Source organism: Ammodytes marinus, assembly GCF_949987685.1.
Source record: "Ammodytes marinus genome assembly, chromosome: 22".
Taxonomy (NCBI): Eukaryota; Metazoa; Chordata; class Actinopteri; order Uranoscopiformes; family Ammodytidae; genus Ammodytes; species Ammodytes marinus.
In genome coordinates this window covers 8,222,951-8,237,427 of record NC_137226.1, presented here as the reverse complement: position 1 = coordinate 8,237,427, position 14,477 = coordinate 8,222,951, and the positions used below count along the sequence as shown (strand labels likewise).

The following is a 14,477-nucleotide window of genomic DNA, read 5'->3' as shown; positions in this document are numbered from 1 at the left end:
GCCATATTTGAGGACAGGATAATGAGGGACTGAGGTGGAAGACAGACTGCTTTTAGAGTAATGCTTGTGATGTTCTTTTCGACGAGCACTTTATTTTGAGTGTCTGATGATAAGTATTATCGTGGAACAACATGTTGGGAATTTCTCAAATCTTGTATAAACTTTTAGTTTATAGAGATTCAGTTCAAAGAAACTTGTAAACCAGACTTGAGTATAGGAGATATGATTCCGTTTATTTTTTAAGTATTGTACAAACGTTATATAAGTTTGGCCACTTGGCTGCTGACAAAGTGTTTAGTGTGTACTTAAGGTAGCAGTGGCAATTTTTGTATCAACAGACTGTACACACACATTACTAGAATTGACACACTGCCACCTTTAATCAGTGTTCAAACCAGCCCTCACCCCCTCGTTCTGGCAGTGCATGTGTGTTCAGTCATCCATCTGTCTGTGTATTCATCCACCTGTGCTTGTTGTGTGAATCTGTGATTGTAGCCCAATTGCTCAGCCTTTCTAAGCTGCACGTCGAAATCACGTTTTGAAATATTGGTAAAAAAAACTACACTGAGCAAATCAGCAGGCCACTTAATGCTCCAAAGCAGAGCTGCACTTGCCAACTGTCGAAGAGCTACTCTTGCATCAGCAACTTATTTGGTTTGCAAGTCTGCGAAACAATTTGGCTATGATCAAGTTCTTCTTCAGGGAAAGACATTTTGCTTCCAGTTCAAACTTGTTTAAGTAAGTCTTGGAACAATTATGTTAGCTAACACTTTATAATAATGCTCAAGTCATTCATAAGTCATACATAGTGGCTTGCAAAAGTATTCTTACCCCTTGAAATTTTCTACATTTTGTCACGTTTCAACAACATACGTACATTTATTTTATTGGGATTTTATGTGATAATACACCAACACAAAGTGGCGCAGCATTGTGAAGTGGAATGAAAATGAAACGTGGTTTTATTTTATTTTTTATAAATACAAAACTGAAAAGTGTGGCGTGCAAAAGTATTCAGCCCCCTGAGTCAATGCTTTGTAGAACCACCTATCGCTGCGATTACAGCTGCAAATCTATTTGAGTATTTCTCTGTTAGAGTCTGCAAAAGACTTGAGACTGGGTGTAGGTTAACCTTCCAGAAGGACAACTACCCTAAACATACAGCCAGATTTACAATGGAATGGTTTAAATCAAAGCATAGGCATGTGTTAGAATGGCCCAGTCAAAGTCCAGACCTAAAAACAATTGAGAATATTGAGAAAGACTTGAAAATTGCTGTTGACAGACGCTCTCCATCCAATCTGATGCTGAATCTGTAGTTTGAGCTATTTTGCAAAGAAGAATGGGCAATAAATATCAGTCTGTAGATGTGAAAAGCTGGTAGAGAAATACTCCAATAGATTTGCAGCTGTAATGGCAGCGATAGGTGGTTCTACAAAGCAATGACTCAGGGGGCTGAATACTTTTGCACGCCACACTTTTCAGTTTATTTATAAAAAATAAATAAAACCATGTATCATTTTCATTCCACTTCACAATGATGTGCCACTTTGTGTTGGCGTATCAGATAAAATCCCAATAAAATAAATGTCCGTATGTGGTTGTAACGTGACAAAATGTAGAAATGTTCAAGGGGTATGAATACTTTTGCAAGCCACTTTAGTCATTAGATAATGATGAACTAATCATTTACACAACAGCTATATTTGTAGATGATAAATCTACATTGTGGGCTATTTGCACTGAATTGCAAATTATGATATTTTAGAAGAAATACACTGAATTACAAGGGTGTAGAGAATGGGTGTGATAAGAGCATTAAAATTAGAAAAAATAATGGGCCAAAAAGAAATCAATGGACATTTAGGCTAGAATAGATAAAAATGTGATTTAAAAAAAAAAAGATTTGTAAAATGGGAATCGGCAGCAGACCCAATTCGACAATTTTGGGGAATTTTTCATGCCTCACTGATTTTCACAGTGTGCATCAATGGAGCAGCATTGCTATTGCATTTCCCCACTGGACTCATTGGGTTGAGATGTGTTTTGTCTTTCATGAGTTGTGAAGGTCAGCCTAACCTGCCATCTCTCTCAGCCTCTGCCTTTGCCTCCATTATAAGGACTTGTTTTTCTTTCAGCCCGATCTTAAAGGTCTCATATTATACACTTTTCTGTCAATATTATATGGTCTTTGAGGTCCCTAATAAGTTTTTCTTTAGTTGTTTGCTGAAAAAAACGTTCAGATCATTTATTGTAGTATGCCTCTACACCCTGATTTTCAGCTAATCTCACGATGGCCTATTTTTGAAACCGATCTGCAGCTCCCCTCGTTTTATATACAATCTATGACCTCCCCCCGCCCCTGTCCGGAAGCGAAGCCATTGGCGGTACCTGTTACCCTATGCTGTTACCACGGTAGGTTTACCCATGAGAAGAACCATGTCTAGTGCTAGTAATGCAGAAGCTCAGCCGCACTTTGAACAGTTTGACATGACCGATCCTTGTCTATATGAAAGACTATGTTCATACAGATGCACCGACAGCCACAAGCTAATGGAAACGGCATGTTCTCAATAAAAATGCAGCAAAAGATGGAGGCTACTGCGAAGCTACTCGGGGGCTAACGGTTAAAAATATCACTAAAATCAGTGAAAAAATTGGCTTCAAAGTTAGACGTCTACACTATTACCTTCCAATGCTTTGTCTTGCTAAAAACGAGGCATTGCCAGACTGCTGTGGGGAATCTAAATGAGTTATTATGAGCAAAAGCTGGATGCTTGTCCCAAGAAAAGGAGTTTAATTTTTTTATATACTTTGGCAGTCTCTAGGCACACCGTGGACCTGTGTGTATGTTCAAAAACATTGAAAAAGTGCATTTTGCATAATATGGGAGCTTTAATGGCCTGCTGCTTTTTACTTTTTCTTTATGTTCTATGCATCTCTTCTAATTCCCTCTCTTGCCCGCACACACACAAACACGCACTCTCTCTCTCTCTCTCTCTCTCTCATTCATTGTCACTGGCAGCTTGGTGGCCCTAGCGTCTGGCTGCAGTTGCAGAGCAGCAGCAGCAGAAGCAGCAGTCACATACCTGCATTCAAGTGGAACAAACAGGATGGTTGGCTGCTCACGGAAGGTCATCAGCCCTGGGCACAGCTTGTGTGTGTGTGTGTGTGTGTGTGTGTGCGCGCGCGCACTTTTATTTCTACTTTAAAAAGAGATGAAGCTCTACAGTGTTTCTGATAGTGACAATCCAAATGTTCATCTGTCCAGCTGTTATCCCACTTACCACTGGAGTCTTTTAGCAATCTTGCCCACACAAGTGTATGTGGAAGTTTGCCGTGACAACATGCCATTTATTTGAAGCTTTTTTGCCTTGAAGCATGTTCAGCTCTTCACAACTCAAGTAAACACCGCTTATGGCATGTCTGTACAGGCCATTTTTCAGTTATCCCATTTTCTGCGCGTCATCCAGGGCAACTAATGCTGCCAAAACGTGGCTAACCACAAATCTGCAGTTAACTCCACTTGCCACCTCAAACTTTCAATAAGCTGTTCATGAAAAAAAGTTCTTGTTCTTGTGAGAACTTTGAATTCCGAAGAGAATGTGTTTTTCTCCCAATGTGGCATCCCTACTTAACGTGAAGTCAGAGGTCAACATGAAGGCTTGAGGCCGTGCTTGGTGTCTAAATTCCACTTGCTACCTCCCTTAAGATGCCACAGTGATGACCACCAGGCTAATGAATGGTGACACTCTAATCTTTGTAATCCCAAATTGCGGCTGCAGGTTTGATTTAAGAGCCAAGCCATTGTCAGCTCAATTGCAATGTGCGAAGCATTTTTTATTTTTCCAGGCACTTGTGCATGCCAGTATTTGTGACTTTGCATATAATGTGTGCATTTGTATATAGGTGTGCTAATAATGCACATGCCTGTCCAATGGCGTATAAAATAATCCTGGTTGATCTCTTGGTTTACGAAGCGTGGCTGCATTTTCGGTCTTCATTAACCTTGCTCGCCCTCAATCCCAGAAATAATCTACCTTCTCTCTTTCCTCTTTCCTTCCCTCCTTTCCCCCCATTCTCTTCTTTGGCTATTTGCAGCGTTTGCAGGACGAATAATTGAATGTGATTGTGGAGTATGACCCCTGTCTTTTGTTAGCGGGTATAGGCAGGGCAGCAGCACTCAATTCGTCTGTCACTTGTTTCATTTGTAACAGTTGGAAGCATATCATCCATTAATATGACCATTGTTATTGTTTTTTTCCTCCATACCTCATTCACCACTGGCTCAACAGATTTCTCACACACGCACACACAAACAAACACACTCAAAGTCCACTCCTGTAAGACTCTTGCCACTGTGAATCAGCACGTCGTTTTTGATTTTGTATTAGTGCATACATTACAACAAGTATACGAAACGATGGTTACAGAAAACAAAACTAAATACAGCAAAACTAAGCATTAAAATGATAATCTTAACATGCTGAAGAGCCAACATATTTATAAAAAATGTATTTAAAAAAATGTAAACGCCTCCGGTGTGATTAACTAGGCCTTAACGCAAACATCGCTCTGCGGAAGGCAGTCAAAAAATGACAAGTAATCTAGTCTAATCTACAGTAATCTAATTAGCTAGATGACACCATGCAGTTAAATAATTAGCCAGAACCTAATTGACTAATATAACTGTGCCGGTAAAAAAAAACATGTCTGCCTCTATTCCCTCTTTCTGTAACCTTTAAAAGTAAACATTTCCCACATAGCCCGCAGGAATAAGCCTTAACTAGCTGCTCTGGCGGCACTGTGAAGCTCGGTTGCACTTTTTGACTTTTGAGTGCCCCACCCATCTCCACTGCCCTGTCTCCTCATTCACTCCTCCAGCGTTCCATCTGCAGGGAGTTGATTAGCTTTCTTTCATCCTGACCGGTCTGTGTGGCTGCACGTGCCTAACACTATAACCGCACTCAAAGCTGTAGACAAACATGCTTTATTCTGTCTTAACAACCACCCACTCTTTCTGCTGCATCCCTTTTCTCTCTGTAAACACACACACACACACACACACACACACACACACACACATCTACTGACATCCACGCAGTTTGATATGTGGCCCAAGGCAAAGCACTTCTCCCTAATGAGCCTCCTGCCCTCTGTTTTTTTCCTGGGGAGCTGAAGGAGAACTAACCTTGATGCAGCATCGAAAGGATGTAACCTGCTCACACACACACACACACACACACACACACACAGTTGCTTCAATATTGTTGTGATGAAACTACTCTTTGAGTATATAATTTCCCAAACCTGTGACCCAACACCACAGGGCTAACATCAACCATTATCCTAACCTCATAAAAGATCCCTTAACCAAAGACTGAAACCTAGAACAATTTACAAAACTGCTATCACCCCAAAAGCCTAAATATCAGATTGGTTCTCAAGACAATAGAAGTACAAGAGAAGGGAAAGTGAAACTAACTGTAGGACTTGTCCACAGTGCCCAGGGTTAATAACAATACATTCTGTTTGTGCCAAACGGCACAAGCAGGGCGTGACTACTACGCTTTAAAAGAGGCAATGTTTACAGTTTCTGCTGTGTTTTAGTGTCCATTTTGATTCTCTGACAACCGTTATTACTTTCAAATCATCAGTGGAGAACGTGAGACCAGTGGCATATTACTTTTTCTTTTACTCATATCCTCTGTTGATAAGACTGTCACAATGATCTGCACTGAACTAAAACATGTTTGACGTGCCGTGGTGATTCAGAAAGCCGTGCTAGAAGCTATGGTATTGTGCTGGTCGCATCCTATTTTTAAGTTCAACCCAATATAATGAGTAGAAATGTCGATTTGACAATGCTCCACAATTATTTGTCATTGTGGTGCTGATAAATGTGTCTAAATCGGTCTCAAAGTGGGTGGAAAGAAATGGTCAAAATTATGTTGTGACCGGACACGAGTCATGCTCTGTAACACACAATCTAGTGTCTTATGTAATATTGTCAAAAATGATACAATGAATGATCCAAAGCACTTCAGCACCATGTTGTGTATTGCAGAGTTCGGGTATGTGGTGCTGTCATTGATCCGGTTTCTGTCACTTTTGTGTGTATTGTAGATCTGGGCCAACTACGAGGAGAAACCAGTGGAGGAGGTTGTGCATGTAAAAGAAGAGAAAGAACGAGTGGCCAACTACAGAGCAGTATACGTCACCGAGATCACCGACACCATGCACCTCTACGCCCAGGACGTGGAGACAGGTACCTTGAAATTGGGTGTTTGTGTGCATGTAAGAAATAAACGTGTGAATGGCAACGGATCAAATGTAAATGAGTAAGAATTGGAATGGCTGTGTAAACATGTTATATTACTTCATGCTACAGTGACCACTTCATTATCCGATGCAATCCTACACCAACATTCCACCGTCAACAATCTCTCCACACAGAAAGGGTGGGAGTTAGTGCTCCCTCACTTTTTTTATTCCCTTTTTTAACACCACACTGACTTTATGAATGTCAATTATCTGTAGCACTCTGACATTCACCTCGTTCCCTTGCTGCAGCGTCCCTCCCAACCAGCAGACAAAACAAAAGGACGCCCACTTGTTATTACTACTGAATGACAGGAATAAATCACACCATCCCCTCTTGTCACCACTGATGGGGTGAAAAGGAGAGAAAAGTACGGAGATTGAAAAACTAACAGTCCCTGGTTTTTGCGCATGACTGCTCTCTCTGACTCTCTTGTGTGTGTGTGTGTGTGTGTGTGTGTGTGTGTGTGTGTGTGTGTTAATGATTGCACGCAATACCGCCCTCTTTTCTGTTTTGTGTAACAGCCTGTCTTTTTAGGTAGTATACCTATTGGGCAATATCAAAATGAAGTTTTTAAATTATTAAGTTGTGTGCAGAATGTATACATATTTATCCGTGCCTAATTAAAGTGCATACTCACTGTACTGCAGTCTGTTGTCAGTTAGTTGTTCGAGGTAGCAACGGTAACTAAGGGCAGGCAGAGCTCATTGTCACACATAATGTGAGCATAGAGCTGTCCTTTCAGACATAATCCTGAGTAATGTAGAGAAGCGGTTATAGCAACAACAAAAAAATCTTTTCCTGAACCGTCACGACTGTATTAAGACCCCTTCAAGGAGTATAAGAATTTTAACAAACCTTATCTTGGACATCTTGGATTTTGTGACACATTTTTAACTCTTACAATATTCAGAAATAGTTACACTGAAGCCTGCATTCACAAACTAGCTGGAACAGATCTGAAGCCTTGATGCCAATCACTGTCCCTTCATCGTCTGCCAGATTGTGTGTCAGAGTGGTACAGGATGCAGAGGTCTTCCTATCACCCCGGCCTCTTACATCTGGCCACACTGGCAGTCCACTGTCAGGGCCCGTGAAATTGACTCTGGCCGCCTCTTAATTTGCCTCACTGCCGTAATTAATTAAATTGCCTTCATTTACTGCCAAACTGAGCCTGAGCATCACCCGCACCCTAATAATCCAATCACGTGTGAGAGTGGAAAGCATTTGGCCCTCAAATGTTATTTGAATGCCCCCCTTTTCTTTTTTGAAACCTCCAGTTGTTGTAAGTGTGCACACAAACAATCTACTATTCTTCTTGCCATGAGCTATAGATTCAAATCTTAAGCCCCTACACATCCTCTGGCTACTTCAGCTTCTCTGCCCTGCGAGTTCAGGGTGATATTGAGGTTATGTGCAAGGTTTTATCACTCATCAAAATCACTTGTCGCTAGGCAGAGGCTAAAATGTACAGTATGTGGCACATGTTTACCTGAAGCTAAGGTTACTGCCTTAAGCACACACAAATTCTAAAGAGTTGGAGTTACAGGAGCTTTTGGAAAACATAGTGTGACAGCTTCACATAAAAGAGCAAATCATCAAAATGTTTTTATTTATTTTTCCTGTTTCTCATATATTCCCCATACTTATGCGGTACCATGGGTACCAGCAAGAAGCAAAGCATTTACAATTTCTTTGCAGCAGCAACGTTAAGTGTTGTATTCAAAGAAATTGTACACAAACTGCATTTTTTATACTGCTGCTCTCAGTGTATTTTGACAGGAGTGCTGAGAGTTATTTAACCGTTTCTAGTATAAAGGCTTAATTTTCGATGATCCAGCAATGCCAGGGCCTTTTTATTTATTTATTATTCTCTTTAATTGGCCCGTGTTCTTCCACCAAGAGGCTTACGTGCTAGTTATTAAAAAGAAAAAGTGTTATTCTCAGCAGGGGGGTAAAACCTGACCAGTACTTGCCTCCTCCTTGCCTCTCCTCATCTCCCTCTCTATCACGTTGTTTGCCCCTCCTCGCTTTCCTCCGTCTCTTCTCCTCCCCTGGTCTCTTTCATTTTCGCTGACGCTTCCTCAAAGCTACATTAAGTCATACCAGCCCCTTGAAGAGCACATCAAAGTGTTACAGCCTGTAAAATCATACAAGCTGAGTGCTTTGCAATATCATTACATGTTACACCCCCCCTCCCCCCTTCTCTTCTCTTTTTACTTCCATTTTTTAAGTGAGGGAATTTATAATTTATATGCTGAGATAAACTTGGAAGCACAGGGAGAATTTTTCTAAATTAGGCTTGTGATTACAGCTGATCACAACATAACACTTCTCATAAACGATGTTGGCCGTAATGTGTGTGCCCCCAAACCATGTGAAATAGATTTTTATGTACAGTGGATGTTTTGATTGTCCTAATCCCATGTGTACACTGCAGCAATTTGGCAGTACCAATTAACCTCTAACAAATCCTGTCTGTCAAGTAATTGATTCAGAACAAAATCAAATGCTTGAACACTTCACCAAAATTGCACACAGCAAGAGGTGGATGCATTTGATTACACTGAACAACACTGTAGCTTTACTTAATACAATGGCACTGAATGACCTCTGTGACACCTACAATTATTGAGATTTTCAAGTATTTGTGCAGCTCAGGTGGATGCATTAATACGTGTCCTCCTTTATGTATGGTCAGTGTTTTCGGGTAACCACTGCCAGCTACCTTGATCATCCTTGAAGTTTAGTACACTTGCGACACGGAGCGTAAGCCTAACTGGCTTTCCTCCTGGTCTGCCTCCCGGGCTGATGTTCATTTTTGAAGCCAGGAACAAGCCTCATTGAAAGTGAGTTGAACGAGAGAATAAAACTATATTGCCAGTGTCATTGACGATCATAATGATGATAGGTGCTAGGCCATTTACTTAACTTCAATAACCCGCAGCTTTTTATTGTGGGCGTAAAATGAATCATGAAAGTGAGGTGTATTTATAGAAACAGGAATGATTAAAATACAGCTGGGACTGGCACAGAGTCATCTTTCTGTCGGCAGTTAAGACCCCATTTGTTTCAACTATTGCTTCGGTAAGATAAGATTAATTTAATTGATTCAATGTAGTAAAATTTAAGTTTCGCGGCAGCAGGGAGAGAACAAAAAGCAGTGAAATATTACACGTTGCAGGATAAATCTATAAATAAGGAGCATTCAGTAGAAAAGAAAAATGTTTTATAATATATTATAAATCATAAAAATGAAGAGACATAAATAAAAATGTTACCCCTGTGAGAATGAGACATTGTAGATTGGTTTAGTTGTACATAAATAGCAGTAGCACCATATAGAGACATACAAGAAAGAAATATGATGCAAGGTGCACTTTAAAGTGATACAGGCATGTTCAGTTTGAGGCATATGGCAGCAATGTAGCAATAATGAGTCCAATACAACACGATACCAGATGTTGTACAGTATGAGGACGGTCCATCAGTTACAGTAAAACTAAGAGGAAGACGATTATAAAAACAGAAGGATTACAGCCAATGATATTTAGATGTCGTTTCCAAAGCCCTATGAAAGTTATGGCTATCTACTAGGCTAGGCTAGGATGGATTTATTTATTTATTGTGGTCTGCTGATGGCAGTGGGGATTAAAAAGTCTTCAAAGCCATTATTGCACATAAATGAATATGCGTAGGCCCATGAAATAGTCTCCATGCTCTTATCTTCTAAGTGATTCTCATATTTTGTTCAGAAAATGCAGTTTTTTAATATCTTTTATTCTCCGGGGGTCCTACGCGCTCTGTACTTTACCCCTTTTCCCATTTTAATTATTCACATTTAATTACTCTTAAGTGTAGGTTTTTTCCTATGTGGATATCTTTACACGGGCTCGATAAGTGATTTAATTTCACGTTAGGAATGTTTTTTCCAAGTCAGTGAGAAGCTTGAGGGATTGCGCTCCTTTAATCCTCGGTTTATTTTAAGAGTCTTTATCTGTTGTATGCGTTTATCTCTCATTGTCTCATTTTTCTCGCCACACACACACAGACACAGACAATCTCTTCCTCACACTGCATTCTCTCTTTTCTCCCCCCATTTTCCTTGTGTGTTTGGGTGCGCTCTCTCCGGAGGCTATATGTAATTACTGTCGGAGGGGGACCCGCATAGATCTGTGTGACCTTGGACTCTAAAAGACAGAGGCCACTCCAGGCACAGGGGGAGGAAAGGACTATGCTGTACAACACTGTTGTTGCCTTGCCGCTATGCTGGGTAGTCGACATAATTAAAAAACTTGCTAAATATAGCCTTGAGGTCTTTATGGGTGCGTAGCTGTAATGATATTTATGGGTTTTTGTTATAAATCAAAGACAAAGTAAAGAAGTATTTGTTTTTTTTGGACTGATAAGATGTGCCCCAATTACAGGGTATGTACTAGTTTAGAAACATTTTATACAGCGCTAGAGAGGTAACTATGGCAGCCAGTGAGTAACAAATAATTGCTGTACAGAAAAAAAAATTTGTTGATCAGCTGTTGGTTAAATAAAGTATAATACTGGAGAAGAGAATTAGGTGTATGGTCTTTAGTGGTTAGTTTTCTCAGTTGTCATTTGAGTTTGCTGTTGATTTACACCATTGTTCCCCTATGCAATAGAGTAAGGAAGTTGGTCAAATTCAAAATCCAAGGTATAATGGGCAGTGTTGTTTGATGTTCACTGCATGTACAAAACACCATCACGCCATGGTCTAAACGTACAACTAGTCTGTACAGTATCTCACAAAAGTGAGTACACCCCTCACATTTCTTCAAATATTTCATTATATCTTTCCATGGGACAACACTCAATAAATGACACTTTCATACAATGTAAAGTAGTCAGTGTACAGCTTGTATAACAGTGTAAATTTACTGTCCCCTCAAAATAACTCGACACACAGCCAATAATGTCTAAACTGCTGGCAACAAAAGTGAGTACACCCCTAAGTGAAAATTTTCAAATTGGGCCCAAAGTGTCAATATTTTGTGTTGCCACCATTATTTTCCAGCACTGCCTTAACCCTCTTGGGCATGGAGTTCACCAGAGCTTCACATGCCACTGGAATCCTCTAACACCCATTCATTACGACATCACAGAGCTGGTGGATATTAGAGACTTTGCGCTCCTCCACCTTCCGTTTGAGGATGCCCCAAATATGCTCAATAGGGTTTAGGTCTGGAGACATGCTTGGCCAGGCCATAACCTTTACCCTGAGCTTCTTTAGCAAGGCAGTGGTCGTCCTGGAGGTGTGTTTGGGGTCATTATAATTTTGCAATACTGCCCTGCAGCCCAGTTTACGAAGGTTGAGTGCACATGCTCAGCGTCATATCCAGAGGTTGGCTTTGGAAAATTGACGTATGAGTGCTGCCAGCATTGCTGCAGGTCTTGAAGGGGTGGGGGGTCAGCCTGTCAGTGCTCAGACTATACGCCACACACTGCATCATACTGGTCTGCATAGCTGTTGTCCCAGAAGGAAGCCTATTCTAAAGATGATGCACAAGAAACCCCACAAAAAGTTTGCTGAAGAAAAGCAGACTACGGACATGGATTACTGCAACCATCTCCTGTGGTCTGATGAGACTAAGATAAACTTATTTGGTTCAGATGGTGTTAAGTGTATGGGGCGGCAACCAGCTGAGGAGTACAAAGAAAAGTGTGTCTTGCCTATAGTCAAGCATGGTGGTTGGAGTGTCATGGTATGGGGCTAAATGAGTGCTGCCAGCACTGGGGAACTACAGTTCATTAAATGCTGTGACATACTGAAGCAGAGCATGATCCCCTCCTTTCGTGAACTGGGCCGCAGGGCAGTATTGCAACATGATAACGACCCCAAACACACCTCCAAGATGACCACTGCCTTGCTAGAGAAGCTGAGGGTAAAGGTGATGGACTGGCCAAACATGTCTCCAAACCCTATTGAGCATCTTTGGGGCTTCTTAAAACGGGAGATGGAGGAGCGCAAGGTCTCTGATATCCAACAGCTCCGTGATGTCGTCATGAATGACTGGAAGAGGATTCCAGTGGCAACCTGTGAAGCTCTGGTGATCTCCATGCCCAAGAGGGTTAAGGCAGTGCTGGAAAATAACGGTGGCAACACAAAATATTGACATTTTGGGCCCAATTTGGACATTTTCGCTTAGGGGTGTACTCACTTTTGTTGCCAGCACTTTAGACATTAATGGCTGTGTGTCGAGTTATTTTGAGGGTACAGTACATTTACACTGTTATATAAGCTGTACACTGACTACTTTACATTATATCAAAGTGTCATTTCTTCAGTGTTGTCCCATGAAAAGATATAATGAAATATTTGAAGAAATGTGAGGGGTGTACTCACTTTTGTGAGATACTGTATTAGTATGTACAGTATGTACTGTGCTATTAGTATATAGTGCAAACACAGCTAGAGTATAGAGTCATTTACTATTGGGCCTTGCCATATGACAGCATGATGTTTTTGTAAAAGGATTGCTCTTAACACCTGTTTTGCATGTTTTGTACTCACCTGACTCGTGTGTATGAGTTAATTACTTCATTCTGACACATTGGGTCACAGGCTAAATGGGTTATCTTGATTCCTGACCTACACATTGTATCACTGGGCAACATTCCTACAGGGCGTCATTTGCCTATCTAGCAGCCGTGCCCCTGATTTGGACCTGACTCACTTGTCCCATCCGTGGGACTGCATTCCTAGGCCCGGTCCCGACCGCCAAACACACACACATTTAGCCCAAGCCTCAGCTGCAGTGCAGTTGGCGGTACATCCTGTCTAGTGCTTGTTTCCTGGCACTGGTACGCACTCATAATGAGTAGAGTCGTTCCCCCCGCAACCAGGTGCCACTCAGTCCACATTATTCACACTTCTACCTTTTACACTAAGCATCTGTTCATCACCTAATGATGCTGGACCCAGCTACTGATGGAGCAAGGCAGGCAGAGAGCTGTTCTCCCTTTGGCTACCTTTCAAACCAGGCCCGTTGCTGTCTTTTGAAACTGAATTCCATTACTTTGAAATGTTATGTTTCAATCTTATCTTTTGCATAGGCTTATTTTCTTTAGTCGTTAGTCCCTTGTGGCCTATTGATTTCTCCCCTCTATGTGTTGGTGTCCTTTTTGATATAATCTTTCGCACCAAACATCTTACAGCATATCACAGCATCAGTGTCTTTTCTTTCTTTTCGAGTCCTACTCTTATATTGAGCAGAGGCAACTTGCCTCAGTCAGTAGCAATGCTATTCAGGGTAATGATTTCAATAAGAGGACATGGGAATTACTGTAGCATTTTAAATTGATCAGGGTGAGTGGCCTTCTAATTGGATGACATATCAAAGCAGCCAAGTGAAGATTACTTTATACAATAGAGCTTCATAAAAAAAAGGGTGCTGCTCATTTAGAAATGGTTGTAGTAACACAGCCTACACTGCACTGTTTTTTTCATTTTGGATGAAATATCTCTCTGTGCTGCTGTGGGCATCAAGCCAAAGTAAGTCAGGGGTTGCGATAATTAACTCATTCACCAGTGCGTTATGAAATTACTTTTTTTCACAAGCATTTCAGAAAGTAATTTTTTTTTTTAATCATGCCAGTTTGTTGAATAGTCTATTTAAAACAATGAAGCAAGCAAAGGAACCAATTGTAAAATGGATAAATGAACTCGGAGTTCAGACAAAAGACAAAGGAAATGTAGCGAAGTGCCAAATGTGGCAATTGTATTAATGATTATGTTGAATAGTTTAATGGCTCCATCAAATTAGTGGAGAATGGCTTTAATTGACATACTGTTCCTCCGATGTGGATGCAATCATCTTAAAGCTTAAGCTGCATGTCTTTATAATGTCATATTCATTTTAATTTCAAATGCAGCCTAAACTGAATTTGTTGAAATGTTCACACTTAGAGTACATTGTGTCTTAATAAAAGCACTTCTTTCCGTGAAGAATTTACTCAGCTTCACCTTTTATCCCTCTGTTTTCTGTCTCATGTTGTATTCATTTAAAATGTGTGCAGACGTGTTGTGCAGCATTTACCCATATACCTTCTGTGAACTAGAAGGCAACCAAGCAGGTGAGTGAAAGTTGCAGTACAGCCAATGTTGCCGTTTTTCACTTTGCAA

General features: G+C 40.8%; 1 protein-coding gene across 1 annotated transcript in view; it reads left to right on the top strand.

Moving 5' to 3' along the window:
- The window catches only part of snd1 (staphylococcal nuclease and tudor domain containing 1), a 176,005-nt gene that overhangs the window by 132,141 nt on the left and 29,387 nt on the right, over positions 1-14,477 (top strand). The window contains exon 18 of the mRNA XM_080050907.1: positions 6,127-6,268. Within this exon, the coding sequence (XP_079907033.1) occupies positions 6,127-6,268 (142 nt within the window). The remainder of the gene's footprint in view (positions 1-6,126; positions 6,269-14,477) is intronic.